Source organism: Protopterus annectens, chromosome 8.part0 (genome assembly GCF_019279795.1).
Source record: "Protopterus annectens isolate FY-2018-M chromosome 8.part0, PAN1.0, whole genome shotgun sequence".
In the NCBI taxonomy this organism is placed as follows: Eukaryota; Metazoa; Chordata; order Ceratodontiformes; family Protopteridae; genus Protopterus; species Protopterus annectens.
Genome location: NC_056741.1, coordinates 541047678 through 541064897, shown reverse-complemented (window position 1 = coordinate 541064897; position 17220 = coordinate 541047678). Strand labels below are relative to the sequence as shown.

Below are 17220 nucleotides of genomic sequence, written 5' to 3'. Positions count from 1 at the left end.
GCATTCAGAAGCCAGTCATCCAGATAAGGAAAAATCTGGAAGCCTTGCAGCCTGAGGTGTGTTGCCACCACTGCCAAACATTTGGTGAACACCCTAGGGGGTGTGGTGAGGCCAAACGAGAGTGATCTGAATTGGCAGCGACTGGCTCCCACTCTGAAACACAGATATTGCTTGGAGCATCTATCCATCTTTATGTGGCAGTACCCGTCATTCAGGTCTACGGAGCACATCCAGTTGTTCATTTTCAGAAGAGGTGAGACGGACTGAATTGTGACCAACCAGAACTTTGTGTTTCACCGACTTGTTCAAGGTGGCCAAGTCTAGAATTGGCAGCAAGTCCCCTGTTTTTTTGGGCATTACAAAAACTTGGAGTAAACACCAGATCTGGTTTGATCGGGGGGGTGGGGGTGTTTTTGGATGACTCTTGCTTAGCAGTTTTTTGATTTCTAAGACCGCATACTCCTTCTGACTACGTGGAACATCGGGGAAGCAATTTTATGTTTGGGAGTTTCTAAAAAGGGAATGTAGTATCCTCTGGATACTATCCTTAGCACCCACCGATCGTTTGCAATGACCTCCCAGGCTGCTATGTGCACGGAGAAGCACCTCCCTGACTGCCAGAGGAAGGCAGCTGGGCAACCGTTCAGGAGCGCTGGAAGGCAGTCCGAGAAAGTTTCTTGTGACTATTGATTCTGTGGACCCCCTCGGCTTCATGGGCAGCATCTTCCATTCTGGTTGTTCACTCCTCTAGCCCTGGGGGAAAAAAATCTCCCTGCGCATCCTGAAAAGAACCCTGCGACTTACAAAACCACATCTTTTTACTCCCACCCTCGTTCATGGAAAAGGACCTTTGTGGGGTAGAAAAATGGATCCTAATGGCAGTTAGGGTCTTTCCGTCCTTCTCACTGTGGGAAAGTGTGCTACAAACCATAGGCACAAACAAGGTGAAGCTACCACAGAGGGAATTGATAAAGGACTGTTTGAAGGGTTCGCAAAGTCACAGAGCCTCATCCAAGCATGGCACCTTATGGCAATGCCAGAACAGGCCGCCCTTGAGGTACCCTCTGCAGCACGGAATATCAGCCTCATAGACACATTAGTCAGTGACTGGAGGGTGGCCAGCCTGGAGGAAGAGGTCATCTGTTCCTCTGCAGACATGGACCCTGGGGACAAGCTAGAGAGTTCCTTCACCAGATCCTTTTGCAGTCTAGTGAAATGCGATAGGTAGTTTAACGCCCTCAAGGTAAATGTGGAAGAGGCATAAACTGTTTTCTGAAATCTGTCCAGCGCTCTTGATTCTCTGTTGGGAAGGTGGACAGAAGAGCTCTCTTGTGTGAGCTCCTTCTTAGTAGCTGCCACAAAAATCATAGCATCTACAGGGATACCATTTGTAAAAAACGTCTTGTTCGAGGAGGCACTCAAAAAACTTGTCCATCCACTTGAAGATCAGCTCTACAGTATCTGGCTCCTTCCGTGTCCTAGTTGACACTAGCTCGATTAGTGGGTCAGCAGGAGGAGACAACAGGTAGTAGATGACCTGGACCCGAAAGCCTCCCACAGGACCAATTCCTATGTGGAAGGTTTTTGGACAGACCAGCCACCTCTCTGGGGCAGGATTTCTAGAATGTCTCCAAAGGAGACTTCGTCTGCTGGTGACTAGGGGGACCCTTCTCCTTCTTCAATATCAGTGGGTGGTGAGGGATTCCACAAGGGGAATCTATATGCCTCATCTTACACAACCTCTTCCGGGGACCTCCTTGGTGGGACGCTCCGGGTGGTGTCAGAAGACTCTCAGGGATTCACAGAAGGGAGGTTGTATAGGCTTTCCAGGCCTGTCTCTCCACATGGCAGACTTGAGGTCTTAGACATCAGACTAGAATGAGGAAAGGGAAGTTACAAGAAGGTGCAAGCCAAGGCTCTCCCAGGTGTGGGAAAAAAAACCTTCTCCACAACTTCAAAAGCCAAAGGGCTCCTCCAACCCTCCGAAGGAGTCCCCCCCTTGGGGCTGAAGCAGACCCCTTCAGGGGGGCCAGAGCCTCCTATTCTGAAGGGGGAATCGGGACTGAGCTGGAAGAGAAAGCTCAAAAAATCCCCCCCCCCCCCCGAGACAACCTCGAATCTGTGACTTTGAGGCAGGTCATAACCAAGCGTATCAAGGAAACAGTCGGAGGTGATGAAGTGATCTCGATCGGCTCCTACAGCCAAAGGGAGCACTGTACTCAATGATAGGTCTGATGAATGCCGAATACAGTGGAACAATGACTTCCTTGGACTTAAATGCTGTACATTAGTTTATATGTTGCACAACACAGAGTCATTTCCTCACTGCTGTAAACACATGATGGTCAAAGTGTAGATTACTGTCTATGTGTGTCCCTAAGTCCCTGACTACTGGGTCAACTCTTAGGGTGTGTTGTCAATATGACAGTTACCAGGGGTGGATGACTTCCCGAATTATACAATTATGCATTTCCTGGCATTTAATTTTAGTCCATAGCTCTGACACCAGTTGTTTGCCTGTGTCAGCCCTTCCTGGAGAACATTTGTATTGGTAGAGAATTCAATGACAGCTCCTAATTTGCAATCATCTGCAAATTTAGTCAGTCAGAGGCCAGTGCCATTGGCCTTGACTTCACTGAATTAAATTCCAAAAAGGAGCAGTCCCAGGACCGATCCCTGAGGGACTCTGCTTGTGACTGACCTCTTCATAGTGCTGGACTCCCCAGTGCTAACTTCCTGGGTTCTGTTTGTGAGCCAGGTGGCTATCCACAGGGTGACATAAGGGTTTGCATCTAACTTCTTTAGTTTGTGAACAATGTCCAAGTGGGGTATTTTGTCAAATGTCTTGGCCAGGTCAAGGTAAGCAGTGTGAACCATTATGCCCTCATCCATTGCTTTTGTGACTTTCTCAAAAATATCCACCAGGCTGAGTAAGCATGACACACTTGACAAAATCAAATTGGGTTGGGTCTAGTGTCATTACTGAAGATTTTCCACTTGCATTTATAAATTTTCCTAGTAGAGGACTTTTGGGAAGAAGAAAAAATGTGAACAACTGAAGATGAAAACCTAGAAGACAAGAATGATTTAGAGCATCCCTGGGTGACTTCCCCTCTCAGGGAATTATAGCAACAAACTTGCTGCATTTGGGGTTGTGGGGACAGGTAAGGAGATCACAGCAAGGGCAGACCCAATGACTGAAAATCCACTTCATTACTAATGAATTGAGGGACCACTTGTGAGAGATTTGAATCAATGTGCTCAACCTGTCCCCAAGGCTACAGGATTTCCCCAAGACATGCATTGCTATTAGAAAGCAGTGAGAAGATATCACCCGCTGTCACATTCTTATGGCATCTCGACACAAAAGATAAGATTTGGTTCCTTCCAGTTTCATGATGTACTAAACAACTGCCATGTTGTCTGTCTTGATAGAAATCACACCCAAAGGGCAAGAGTTCTGAAAAGCTTGCAACACAAAGAGAACTGCTTTAATCTCCAATACACTGTACACCAATGTGTAGACTGGCCGCTGTTTGGGACCATGTACCATGGACAGTTTTCCCCAGATAATGCCCCCCCCCCCCCAAGTTGGGAAGCATCTGTGGTCACTGTGGCTTGGGGGGGGAAAGAAGAATGAAAAGATATCCTTGTAGAACATGGAGATTACAGCTATCACTGTATGTGTGTTCTGCAAATGTTCATTAGTGACAAATGAAAAGACATGGATTGTTTGACCACTGAACCAGCAGAGCCCACTGAAGTACCTGCATGTAGAGTCTGGCAAGGGGAATTAATGTGATACATACAGTCATGGAATCCAGAAGGCAAATAATTAGTTTTGTTGCTGACTTCTGATGGGATAAAATGTCCTGGGCTTGTTGGTGAAGTGATGTAACTCTTGTCTAAGGAAGCCTTGCTAGCTGACATTTTGCATCTAGAAGTGCTCAGATAAACTAGTAACGGAAATGGTTGTGGCTTGGATTTTGTTAGATTCATTATAATCCCTAGGTCTGTACACAGTTGGAGCAAGGAGTCTCTGGCTTGAATGAGTAGATTCCTGGGACGGGTGATAATGAGATAGTTGTCCAAATATGGGAATACCTGGAAACCCAGCAGTCACAGATGAGCTGCCACTATCGCCATGCACATGGTAAACACAGGGGAGCGGGGCTGTAGTGAGACCAAAGGGTAGAGTTCTGAATTGGAAATAACTGCCTACCAGCTGGAAGAGAAGATACGTCCTGGAGAGTCTGCCCATTTTTATGTTGTAGCAAGCATCTTGAAGATTTACTGAACACATCCAGACATTCTTCCCCAGAAGGGGAAGAATGGACTAAACCACGACCATCCAGAATTTAATTTGCTTCACAAACTTTTTCAAGCAGCTTACGTCCAAAATTGGTCTAAGGTCTCTGCTTTTCTTTGATATTAAAAAAAAACTTTAGAAATTTTGGATTCTCTCTGGTTTGGAGGGGCTTCTTAGATCACTCAATTTCTTAAAATCTTTCTTATTTCTGAAGTGGCTTCTTCCCTTTATGGAGGTGGAACTTAAGGAAATCTTTTCAGGAATGGAGGAAGGGTATGGAAGGGAATGAAACAGCCTCTGGGTAATGATCCTTTGCCTCCATTTGTCTTGAGTGATGGCCATCCATGTTGTTGGGTGCAGGGATAAGGTTCCTCCGACTACGTCCAGAATGCGACAGTCTGGTAACCATTCAGGAACACTGGAAAGGCTTCTCCGAGAAAGGACCTCAAAAGCCTTGATTTTGCAGGCTACATCTGCCCCTTGGGAAATATCCATTAAAAAAGTTTCCTTCTCTGCCTTAAGGGGGGACAGGCTCTCTCTCCACATATATCAAATGTAAATCCCTGGAATTTACAAAAACAATTTTCTTGCCTCACTTCTGTTTTCTGGAGAAGGTCCTTTGAGAGGTGGACTATTTGATCCCTACAGCAGATAGGGATTTACCATTTTTCTCACTTCATGAGATAGTCTCTTTAACTTTGGGACCAAAAAGAGTTGATCCATTAAATGAGGCATTGACAAAGGATGCCTTCAAATGTTCCGCAAAGTCAGAAAGCCACATCCAGGCATGCCTCCCTATAGAAATACCTGTGCTAGGTGCTCTAGATGTACCTTCTGTGTCATTAGAGGTGAGGCACATAGAGGTACTGGTTAAAGACTCTAGGGTAGCCAACTATAAATCAATAGATTTTCTTTGATCCACAGACAAGGTCCCTGGGAGAGATTTGGCAATTTCCTTCACCAAATTTCTCTGGAAACACTTGACATGTGCCAAGTAATTAAATGCTTTCAGTGAAAATGTAGATGAGGTGTAAACATGCTTCCCAAATCTGTACAATATATGCAATTCCCTGATGGATGGACAAAGGAATTTCCTTCTGCAAGTTCCTTCTTGGTGGATACAGACACTGTCATGGAAACTACCGTGGACCTCTTGCTCCAATGGAGATGGTCTTAGACAGCAACAAGGAATTTGTTGGAATTCTTAGGAATATGCTCAGCTGTGTTTCACACAGAAATCAGGTCTATCATCTCAACAGGCAGGAGGACTACCCAAGAAGTAAATGGACCACAACCAAAAGCCTCAAGAAAAACTGACTCTTCTAGACAAGGCATTTGGGAAAACCAACCCCCTTTCTGTCTGTGAAGTTTGAGTATCTCTCCAAACAAGAACCCACTCCCTCAAAGACAGTCTCAGTGGTAGGTGACTTCTCAGGAGAATCTAAGTGCCTCCTTTGCACTTGTGCTTCCTCTGTAACTCTTCTGTGCATTGCTCAGGAAAGGACTCAGACATTTACATAGTCTCTTCTTGCAGGACTGACTCAAGATGTCTGGAAACTGGCTGTCCTAACGAGACAAACCAGTTGTGGACCATGAGAAATCCTATGGGGGAGGATTGCATCCAATTCCGAGGAGGTAGCCTTCTCTCTAATTTGGACCAATACTCCCTCAATAGTCTTGAACACCAAGCTTGACACGGATCTAGGGAGCCTCGCTGTATAAGCGGAAACTCTTTAAGGTGGTTCAACCCTAGATGCTGCTGGGCTGGGATCTGAAGTTGATGCTGGAGCAGAACTATCAAGCATTGAGGCTCCTACAGGGTGGAAAAGATCCAAAGATCTCAGATCTGATCCTACCCTGTCAGAGTTGATGTTGATGATTTGGCTGCAAGTCTCAGACAGATCCGACTAGGTCAGAGCAGACTTCACCACAGAACTCATCAGAGTCGAGTATGTATGGACTCTTGGTTCCAATGCAGATCTGTCCTGAGTGAGAGTCAGATCCAAGGGCTCCAATCCGAGAGGTCAAATTGGAGGAAGAGCCACTACAAAATGAGGGGAAGAAGTAGTTCCTCCAGCTATGACAGCGGAAAAAGGTGGAACGATCCCAAACTGGATCTAGGTCTGAAGAAATTTCATTATCCTGTCCACATCAGCTTCTAGGTTCCTGTGGCCTGGTATGGTAATGTGGTCTGTCCTGCAAATCCGGAGCTTGAAGGCTGGGTGAGATAAGACCAGGTAAGAACCTAGGCTGTATATAGGTTTCTAATAGGATCTGAAAAGAGCAATGGCTCCGAAGATCTCAATATTTTAGGCATCAGAGCCAACAGGGGTGTCCGGTCTGAACACTTTTTCTTAGAAGTTTTCAACTAGCGTTTTTCTTTTTTCTTTTCCTTGTCTGAATCTCTCCGCCTTTCTTTTGGCTTGTCAGATATCTTTTTGGCTGAAGAAAGAGAAGAGGAAGAAGCAGCAGTAGACTCCTCCTGTCCAGAATGAGGTTTATCTCCTGTTGAAGGCTAAAGGATGCTCTTCAAAATAAATTTATTCCTCCTTTTATTAATAGTCCATTTGGCAAACGCCTCACAAATAGAACAAGAGATGTCGAGGTATGATGGTCCTAAACAGTAAATGCACTTGCTGTGCATGTCTGCGACTGGCAACTTGTGAGAGCAAGCTATAGCTTTTTTTTAAAAGCCTCTAGGCTTATCTGCCATCCTAGAAGAAGAAAAAAGTAAAACACAGACAAAGATACATTTTTAATGGTGGTAAATTACACTAAGAGGATATCTGCCTCTTTTTTTTTTTTTTTTTTTTTAAATACAGTCCCATGCCAAGAGCGAGGGGAAGAAAAAAAAAAGAAAAATTAAAAGAGGGGAGGAGAGCAATATGCACAAAATGTTGGTAGAGGGGTAGGATGTAGGATAAAATATTGAAAGTCAACCCAAATGAAGTAAGACAGTAGACCTATAAAATCTTAACTGCGCACAAAATATCCGTCAATCGCTTATGGTGGCAATCTGAGGTAGCATGCTCCTTACACAGGGATTATGATTAAGGGGAAGAGCCTGAGCACTGGATCCAAAGCTTATCAGTGGCTAAACTCAGATCCGAGGTCAAATCTGAATCCCATATGCTTGAGGAACAGATGTAAAAGACAGCATCAGATCAGATGCATAAACATATCTTTCTAGCAAGCAATAGCAAAAGCAAACATATCATCAAATGAAAAATCTAAGAGGCAGGTCAAAGATATCTATCCAAATACTAGCACATATAGCAATTGTTCTTGCTTTCTATTAAATAATATAAAGAAAATGCACTGGTTAGAATATGCTATTCAGAATGAAGGCTTTTTATATAACTCATTTTAAAGACTAAGTGCACTTAAACTTACATATTGTTTCTGCAGCGCATCATAGCATCCCATCATCCTGTAAAAGATATAAGAGACAGTAATTTACTTTGCCAATTTTAAATGTGTGAGAAATTCTTAATATCATTTTATTCTAATTTTCTTAGCATTCTCAAAATATCACTAAAACTAGACACAACCCATTTAGGTAGTGCCTTGAAGAAAACTAAGTAAATGGTTAGACATATTGAAATGACATATTTTATTAAATAGTTAATCAGTTGTTAAACTTTGCTAATAAAATCCTTAAAAATGGCAAAAAAAAAAAAAAAAAAAAAACATTGTGGATCAGAGTGCATATGTGAGGTGTGCTGTGTCTTTAAGAAGCATGTCAAACATTGTGCGTGCACGTGTAAAAGCTAGATATGTACTATTTCTAGTGCCATTTTGAGACAGTAGCCAGACAGAGGGCATGCATGATCGCAGTAGTTAGTTTGTATATAAGTTACTTAAGTTAAAGTCAGTAAACTCCTATCATAATGTATTTGTATAAAATAAAGCTGATTGAACATAACCCACGCAGACTCTTCTAGTGTGTCCAAGTAAGAGAGCAAAATGGTGTCAGAACCGGAACTGCAGAGAATAATATTCTGAACCATGAAGTGCAGAGATGACAGTGAAGATAAAGTAAAAAGAAATGAGCACAAAAAGAGCCAGAAAAGAATCAAAGGCAATGAGAAACCGCACAAGCTGTTTATTTTATAAGAAAGATAAAACAGGGCAAACAAGGGCACAAACCGTATTACTAAACAAGCGGAAGGCACAAAAGGTTTATTAACCAAGGGAAATGTTTAAAACAAAAGTATTTGATGAAACAATTAACAGAAAAGCAAAATGAGCATTTTTTTAAATAAAATGAGTGTGTTTAAAGCAAAACAAATGTGTTTGGGGCAAAACAGGCATGTTCGGAGTAAAATGAGCACAAGAAAGGTACAATGGGCATGAATAGAGATTAAATGAGCAAAACAAATATAAGGGCAGAAAAGGGAACACCGAGCATAAAATAAAACAAGGCGAGTGCACGTTTTGACAGTGTTGTGTTTTGGCATAACTACAACTTTGTATTGTATCAAGGGCATAACTGAAGTTATTCAAAGTATCTCAAAGTGTGTAAAAGTTCTTACTTTGTGTGCTTATTACTGTGTATGTATTTTAAAGAGTTTCTTGTGTGCAAAGTGCAACTATTTCATGAAGTGCAGTTAAAGGACAGCCATTTCAAAAAGTTTATTGAGCTGGGTGTGTCTATTTGCAAAGTGTCACCATTACAGAGTGTTTGCTTGCACTGTAAAGTGTTGCCTAGCAAGGTACTGCCATTTTGGGAAGATTTCAGTGTATTGTGTACAGTTTATTCGCAAAGTGTAATTACTTCAAAATGTTATTGACTTAGGGCTTTTCTTGCCCAGTTTGTTCGTATTGTACAGTTATCTGAAATGTTTTTTAAAATGGTGATAAATTACTTTAGCAGAACAATCATTTCAAGAATATGAAAATGTGCTAGAGACTTATTTCACAAAACCCAGTTACACAGAGCATCGGGCAGTTATTTGATATGTTTTTTACACTGATAAGAGGTGATTTTTGCAATACAGTAATTTCAAGAATATTACAGTGCTAGAGAGAGTTGTTTCGCAGAATAAGCCCACTGCATGGTTTCGAAAGCCCAAAAACATAATTTCAGAAGTGCAAAGTTACAAATACTGGCATAAAGTTTGGCATATGTGTATGTGTACATGTTTGTGCTTATTTGCAAAACCCTTCACTGGTATGTGTTAACATGGCAGATGGATTTCAAAAGCCCTTACCTCTTGTATTTGATCAGAATATTGCAGAGAACTGGAGAATATTTGAGCAAGAGTATGATATTTTATACAAGCATCTTATGCAGACAAAGATGCGTGCACCAGGGTATTCATTTTGCTAAACCTCGCAGGGTCAGAGGCCATAGAAGGACAGCGTTCATTTGTGTACGCTCCAATACTATATGAAGGGGAAGGTGAAAGTCATCAAATTGCTGTACAGGCTGAATCAAGGGAAGACCCTGAGTGTTTGAAGCGCAAGTTCAGGGAAATGTGTAATCCACAGACACATATTACATTAGAGAGCCGTTTATTTTACATAACAGATCAGAAACCAGGGGAAACTTTTGCAGCTTATATAACTGACCTGAGAATAAAACATGTTGGTTTGGTGACTTAAAATATAAGTTAATAAAGGACAGATTTGTGTGTGGTATAAATAGTACTGCTGTGAGAAAGATTTTGCTTCGTGACAGTGATTTAACATTGAGCAAAGCCACACAGATTTGTCAAATCCATGAAATGACAGAAAAACACACAAGTATGTTTGCAAGTGACAATAGCATGGTTTCAGTAGGCTCCAGAGCAAATGTGGATAGCATGCAACAGGTTGCAAATAGAAACAAGTCTAAGCACATGGCAGTCACCACCCCTGCTGGCTCATCAGGGAAACCTCATAGCTTTCTAACATGTTCTAAGACCAGTTCAGTTAAAGGAATAGGCTCAAGCTCAATGCAATACAAGCATGGATCAGTAAAGCCCAAATCCATCTTTATTGTTAATTGTCACCATTGTTGTACAAATCATGAGTTTAAAAGAGAGAAATGCATAGCATTTGGTCAGCAATGTCAGAAGTGTAAAAAATGGAACCATTTCCAAAATTATTGCAAATCAAGTAGATATCACACAGTTATAAAGAAAAATCACAAAAAATGCAAGTTGATCAAGTAGAGCCGAAGCAGTCAACTTTCTATGTAGATGGTGTATCAGTGTTTGGTGAAAGAGTTGATGCAGTGAATTTTTGGTGTAACATGAAGGATTTTGTACTGTTCAGAGCAATGGTAAACCCAGAGAGCTTAAAGTAGACACTGGTTCAAAGTGTAATGTTATGTCAGCAGACACATTTGCTAAAGTGAGAACTAATGAACAACTCAATGTAGTCAGTAGTGCGAAACGTATTGCTTATGGAGGTGAAGAAATTCAAACCAAAGGCTCACTGATGCTTTCATGTTATTTGGCCAAGAGCTGTTACAACTTGTTATTGTATGTAGTCCAAAGGCCAGTACAGTCTTTATGGGGTCTCAGAGATAGTTTGAGAATGAATCTGCTTATCTTTTATCAAAGAAGTTCATCACATAAGTGCATATCCCAGTTCTATTTTTTCTGAAGCCATTTTCTCAGAGTATGCTGATGTTTTCGATGATAAGTTGGGCAAACTTCCAGTAGTGTATTCCATGAAGTTAGACCCAGAGGTCACTCCAGTGGTCAGACCAGCAAGAAGAGTTCTGATAGCTATGCAAGATAAAGTTAAAGCTCAGCTGGATAAAATGGTGCAGCAAGGTGTGATTTGTCCAGTCACAGAAGCAACTGAATGGGTGTCATCTATTGTGGCAGCTCATAAAAAAGGCTCAGACGAAATCAGTATACGTATTGAGTAAGAGATTTGAGCAAAGCATTGAAGAGATCGTATCATCCAATACGTAGTCAAAGAAGTCACAGCTCTAATACCGAATGCCAGTTTTTTCTGTTTTGGATGCAGAGTTCATTCTGACAAGTGATGCTTGATCGCAGATCCTCATTTCTAACCACTTTTGGTTCTCTGTTTGGCAGATACAGATTCCTAAGGATGCCATTTGGAATAAATTCTGCAACTGAAGTCTTTCTGCATGCCATGGAGCAAATTTTTTTGGGTTATCCTTGTGCCATAATAGTAGATGATTTATTGGCTGGAGGCAATGGTGAATCTGAGCATGACAGAAATCTAAAGAGAGTTCTAGACAGAGCACGTGAAGTAAACTTTAAGCTCAATCCTCGGAAGTGCAAATTCAGACTTCCAGAAGTTATGTAGAGTATGTAGGTCATTTGTTTAACAGTACAGGCTTAAGACCAGACCCGACCAAGCAAACAGCTATTCTTGAGATGTCAGCACCAGACAATGTTCAAGCTCTGCAGCAGTTCCTAGGCATGGTCAACTATTTAGGCAAATTGATACCAGATTTCAGTGAGTTAACAGTGCCTTTAAGAGAGCTGATGCACAAAAAAGTTGCATGGTTATGGTTAGAACAGCACCAGAAAGCATTTGAAGACCTCAAGCAGATAATTGCTACCCCACCTACATTAAGATACTATGATGTGAACAAACAAGTCATTCTTTCCTGTGATGCTTTGAAATTCAGTCTTGGTGCAGTTTTAGTTCAAGAGGGTAGACCAGTAGCCTATGTATCTAGAACACTTACCCAAATTGAGATGTAATATGCTCAAATTGAGAAAGAACGTTTGGCAATAGTATCTGCATGCTCCAAGTTTCATGACTGTATTTATGGTTGAGCTATTCAGACTGAAACAGATCATCAACCTCTTGTTACTATTCTAAAGACGCATATGCATTCCGCTCCAGCAACAGTACAAAGAATGATGCTCAAATTACAAAAGTACAATTTCAAAATGGTCTATACAAAAAAGAAGTCATGTCTTACCATAATGTTCCATCTGTGTTGTTGATCTTCGTTCACTCATTACTGATGGGTATCGGTTCCATCCTCAGAAATGAGCCAGCCTCATACCAAGCTCACATCAGCCAAAAAACACACGAGCCAAGATCCTACCCAGAATGCTCTGCTCCCTGTTACCTCAGATTGAGTTTGAAAGCTGATAGACTAAAGTAGAGGCTACCTCCGGTCATAACAGACCTACAATAATGGAAGAAAAAAAAAAGGAGTATATGAGATAAACCAGGAGCCTTCAGAGGGGGACTGAGGGAGGGGAGTAATGAATGATGGAAGATCAACAACACAGATGGAACATTATGGTAAGACATAACTTTTTTATCTGATGTTGTTAATCTTCGTTCATTCCTTACTGATGGGACAGAGTCCCCAGCTACCTGTATCCTTGGGCGGCCCTCATGAAAGGACATTCCTGAGCACCATGGAACCAAAAGAAGTTCTTCCTCTGGAGGCCAAATCCAATTTGTAATGAAGGATAAAAGTATGGGGTTTGGCCCAAGTCGCAGGTGAGCAAATGTCATTGAGGGAAGCCCCAGCATGGAAAACTGCTGAAGTTGCCATAGACCTTGCAGAATGAGCTTTCACTTTGTGAAGCAAGGTGATGCTGTTCTTGTTGTAGATGAAGGTAATGCAATTTCTCAACCATGACACCAGTGTAACTTTACAGAGACAGGATGACCTAGCCTTGGCCCAGAAAAAGCCAGAAATACTTGGTCTGATTTACGGGTAGATTTTGTTCTGTCCAGATAAAAACAAATTTGCCTGTGAACATCTAGGGAGTGCAGGCAATACTCTCCCTTATTAGAATGATTAGGAATAAAATACTGGGTGGTCAACAGACTGGTTGATAGACTGCTCTGACACCTCTTTAGGTAAAAAGGAACAATTAGTTCTCAGTGATACTCTATCCTTATGGAAAATAAGGTAGGGACGTTTGATGCATAAGGCTTGAAGTTCTGACAGATGTCTGGCTGATGTGATTGGAATCAGAAACAAAGTTTTCCAAGAGAGGTACTTTAAATCACATGAAGATGCATGTTCAAAGGGGGGAGCTGTTAAGGATTATAGAACCAAGGCCAAATGCCAAGGTTGTACTGGTTCTCTAAAGGGAGGTTTTAGGTGAAAAACACCCTTCAAGAAAGTCTTACAGAGTCTATATGACATGAGTGAAGAATCCTGAATGCCAATGTGGAAATTAGAAATGGCAGCTAAATGAACACGAATAGTAGAGGATGACACCCCAAATTGAAAAAGATGTGATAAGTAATCTGAAACCACCAAAATAAGAAGTTATGTACCTACCATAACGTTCCACGTTAGTTGTCTTCTCTCGCCTTCTTTCTTGCTGGATGGGTTCGGAGCCGATCCTCGGCTCCGACTCGGCACTTGCTAAGCTCGAGAGCTAATTTTACCAGCTCGAGGCAACCCTATATCCCAAGATGCAAGGCGGAGACTACCCAGATCTCGTTTGGTAGCTAAGGAAATTAGGAATATATTCTTCCAACTGTAAAGGAGAAAGAAAAGTAACAATACTAAAAATGACAATCATTATAATCCTCTGAAAAGGATCAACCTAATCTAGTGACACTAGAAGCTGATTAGCTAGAAAAAAGGATAAAGTCTGACCAGGCTAGGGGGATGGAAGGCGGGACGCAAGAAAGAAGGCGAGAGAAGACAACTAACATGGAACGTTATGGTAGGTACATAACTTCTTAATGTTAAGTTGTCAATCTCGCCTTCATTCTTGCTGGATGGGACCGCATCCCTAGCACCTCTATCCTGGGTGGCTCAATGGAATAGACTCTTGAGAACGGTGGACCCAAAATTTGCTCTGTCTCTGGAGGCCAAGTCTAATTTGTAATGTGAAACAAAGGTATGAGGAGAGGCCCATGTGGCTGCTGCACAAATAGTGTCTATTGGAAGTCTAGCCTGAAAAGCTGTAGATGTAGCTAGAGCTCTGGTAGAATGGGCTTTTGGCCTAGAAATCAACTCTTTGCCTCTGAGCTGATAAATGTAAGTAATCACAGAAGACAGCCATCTAGATAAAGTCACCTTGGAAACCGGTAGGCCTTTCCTGTTCTCTGCATAGGATAGAAACAGTTGATCAGATTTCCTAAAATGTTTAGTTTTGTCTAGATAATATCTGAGCTGGTGATGAACATCAAGACAATGTAATTTTTGTTCCGCTCTATCAGAATAATTTGGGAAAAACACTGGAAGATCAATGGATTGATTTAGGTTTGTCTGCAATGCCACTTTGGGTAAGAAAGACGGATTAGTCCTTAGAGATACCCTGTCTTTGTGGAAAATTAAGTAGGGAGGATGAATGCAGAGAGCATGAAGCTCAGATACTCTCCTGGCAGAAGTAATGGCGACTAGAAAGAGTGTCTTCCAAGAAAGAAATTTCAACGAACAGGCAGCCGCAGGTTCGAAAGGGGGGAGAATCAAGGATGTTAAAATAAAATTTAGATCCCACTGTGGTGGGGGTCTCTAATTGGAGGTTTATGTAAAAAGATACCTCGAAGGAATGCCTTGCAAAGTTTATGTGACATAATGTTGTGGTCCAAAAGGCCTATATGAAAATTCGAAATGGCTGCAAGCTGAACTTTTACTGTGGAGGAAGAGGATCCTGAATGAAAAATCTCAGCTAGGAAGTCCAAGACCGTATGAATCGGAGCAGTATAGGGGTCTATGTTCCTAGATTTTGCCCAGAAGGAGAAACGTTGCCATTTACTAGTGTAAATCCTTCTGGTAGATTTTAGGGAAGCTACTATAATATCCCGGACGGGATTAGAAATCATAGGAAGCCTGGCTAAGGATGGAAGTGGAGCAACCAAGCAGTGAGGTTGAGAGAAGGTATGGATTGGTGCAGCTGCCCCGACTGGTGGGTCAGAAGATCTGGAACCGGGTCCAGATGCCATGGCTGTACCAAGAGATAACGATGTAGGAACGGAAACCATATCTGTCGAGGCCAATAAGGGGCAATGAGAATCAACTTGGCTCTCAAGGCGGTTGCTTTCTGAATTACTTGAGGTATCAGCGGAAAGGGGGGAAAGGCATAAAGAAGTCCCCGGGGCCAATCTTGGGTTAAAGCGTCTCTGGGGGATGGCCTGGAAGGGGGAAGAGAGAGAGAAGAAGTCTGGGCATTTGCTGTTTTGAGGTGTAGCAAAAAGGTCGCAGCAAGGAAGGCCCCACTCCTGAAAAATCTCTTCCGTCACTGATTGTTTGAGAGACCACTCGTGAGGCATGAGAATAGCTCTGCTCAACCTGTCCGCTATGATGCTGGATTTCCCAGGGATATGCATTGCTATCAGAAACCGCTGAGAAGAGATTGCCCATTGCCAAAGTCTGAGAGCCTCTCGACACAGTGGATAGGACTTGGTTCCGCCCTGTTTGTTGATATACCACACTACGGACATATTGTCCGTTTGGACTGCAATAGTTCCCAGGGGAAGAGAGTCATTGAGGGCTTGCAACGTTAAAAGCACTGCTCTCATCTCTAGGACATTTATGTGCAGATGGTATTCGTAAGGTTGCCAAGTGCCATGGACCATCCTGCCCTGATAATGCCCCCCCACCTGATCAGGGAGGCGTCCGATGTAACCATGGCGACCGGGGCAGGAGAAACAATGGGTCTGCCCTGATGGACTTGAGGGGACGATATCCACCAGGTCAGATGCCTTTTGCAAGTTGGAGTGATTATGATCCTGTGACGCATGGGTAGTTGTTGAAAGGACCATTGGGCGAATAGCATCCATTGTAGAAGACGCATGTAAAAACGGGCGAAGGGAAGAAGTGTTATGGCGGCCGCCATAAGACCCAATACTTTCAGAGCAAATCTGGCCTGAATTTTGTAGCTGAGAAGAATCACCTGGACGTGACTTTGAATGTCCAAGATGCTTTGGTCTGTTAACTTTGCTGAAAGTTGTATGATGTCCAATTTTACACCTATAAAAGTAATAGATTGACAAGGCAACAAGGCAGATTTTTCGAAATTTATAGAAATCCCTAGCCGTCTGCAAATGTGAATGGTGTAATCTCTGGCCTGGAGAAGTTGATGCCTGGTGGTGGCAGTGAGGAGCCAGTCGTCCAGATATGGAAACACCTGGAATCCTTGACGTCTCAGGTGAGCCGTAACCGCTGCCATACATTTGGTGAACACTCTGGGGGCTGTAGTGAGTCCAAACAGCAGGGCCCTGAATTGGAAGTGACTGGTCCCCAGCCGAAAGCGGAGAAATCTTCTGGAGCGCCTGTGAATTTTTATGTGATAGTACACATCCTGAAGATCTACCGAGCACATCCAATTGTCCTTGCCCAGAAAGGGTAGAATGGACTGAAGCGTGACCATCCGGAATCTTGTTTTCTTTACAAACTTGTTTAGTTTGCTCAGATCTAATATTGGTCTCTAGTCCCCTGTCTTTCTGGAACTAAAAAGAACCTTGAGTAGATTCCGGATCCTATTTGGTCTGCTGGGACTGGCTGGATGGCTCTTTTTGCTAGCAGTCTTGATATCTCTGGTACTGCTAGTTCCCTTAGACCGGGTGGAATGTCTGGAAGGGTTCCCTTTTGCTGAATTGGGGTTTGAATAAAGGGAATTTTGTAACCATTGGATATAATCGACTGTACCCATTTGTCTTGAGACAGGGAAAGCCAGGCTATTGGGTACAGCGATAATCTTTCCCCGACTGCCTCCGAAGGTGGAGAATCGGGCAACATCTCAGGGATGCTGGAAGGGTTTGTCAGAAAGAGGCTCTCTGCTACCCTGATTCTGCGGACCCCCTCTGCCCCTAGGGCGGCGTCTGTTGTTGTTACCCCCTCTGCCTCTGGGGGTAAACTGACCTCGTGCGTCAGGCGTGACTCCATGAGATTTACGGAACCACATTTTCCCTCCCTTCTGACCTTTTGGGTAAGGTCTTGAAGGGGTGGAGAAACTGACTCCTACGGCAGAAAGAGTCTTGCCATCTTGTTCGCATCTAGT

General features: G+C 42.8%; 1 protein-coding gene across 2 annotated transcripts in view; it reads right to left on the bottom strand.

The window, feature by feature from the left end:
- Window positions 1-17220, bottom strand: part of HORMAD1 (HORMA domain containing 1) — a 4208304-nt gene that overhangs the window by 3274553 nt on the left and 916531 nt on the right. For both annotated transcript variants that reach the window (XM_044080054.1, XM_044080055.1), the window contains exon 5: window positions 7703-7739. In XM_044080054.1, the coding sequence (XP_043935989.1) occupies window positions 7703-7739 (37 nt within the window). The remainder of the gene's footprint in view (window positions 1-7702; window positions 7740-17220) is intronic.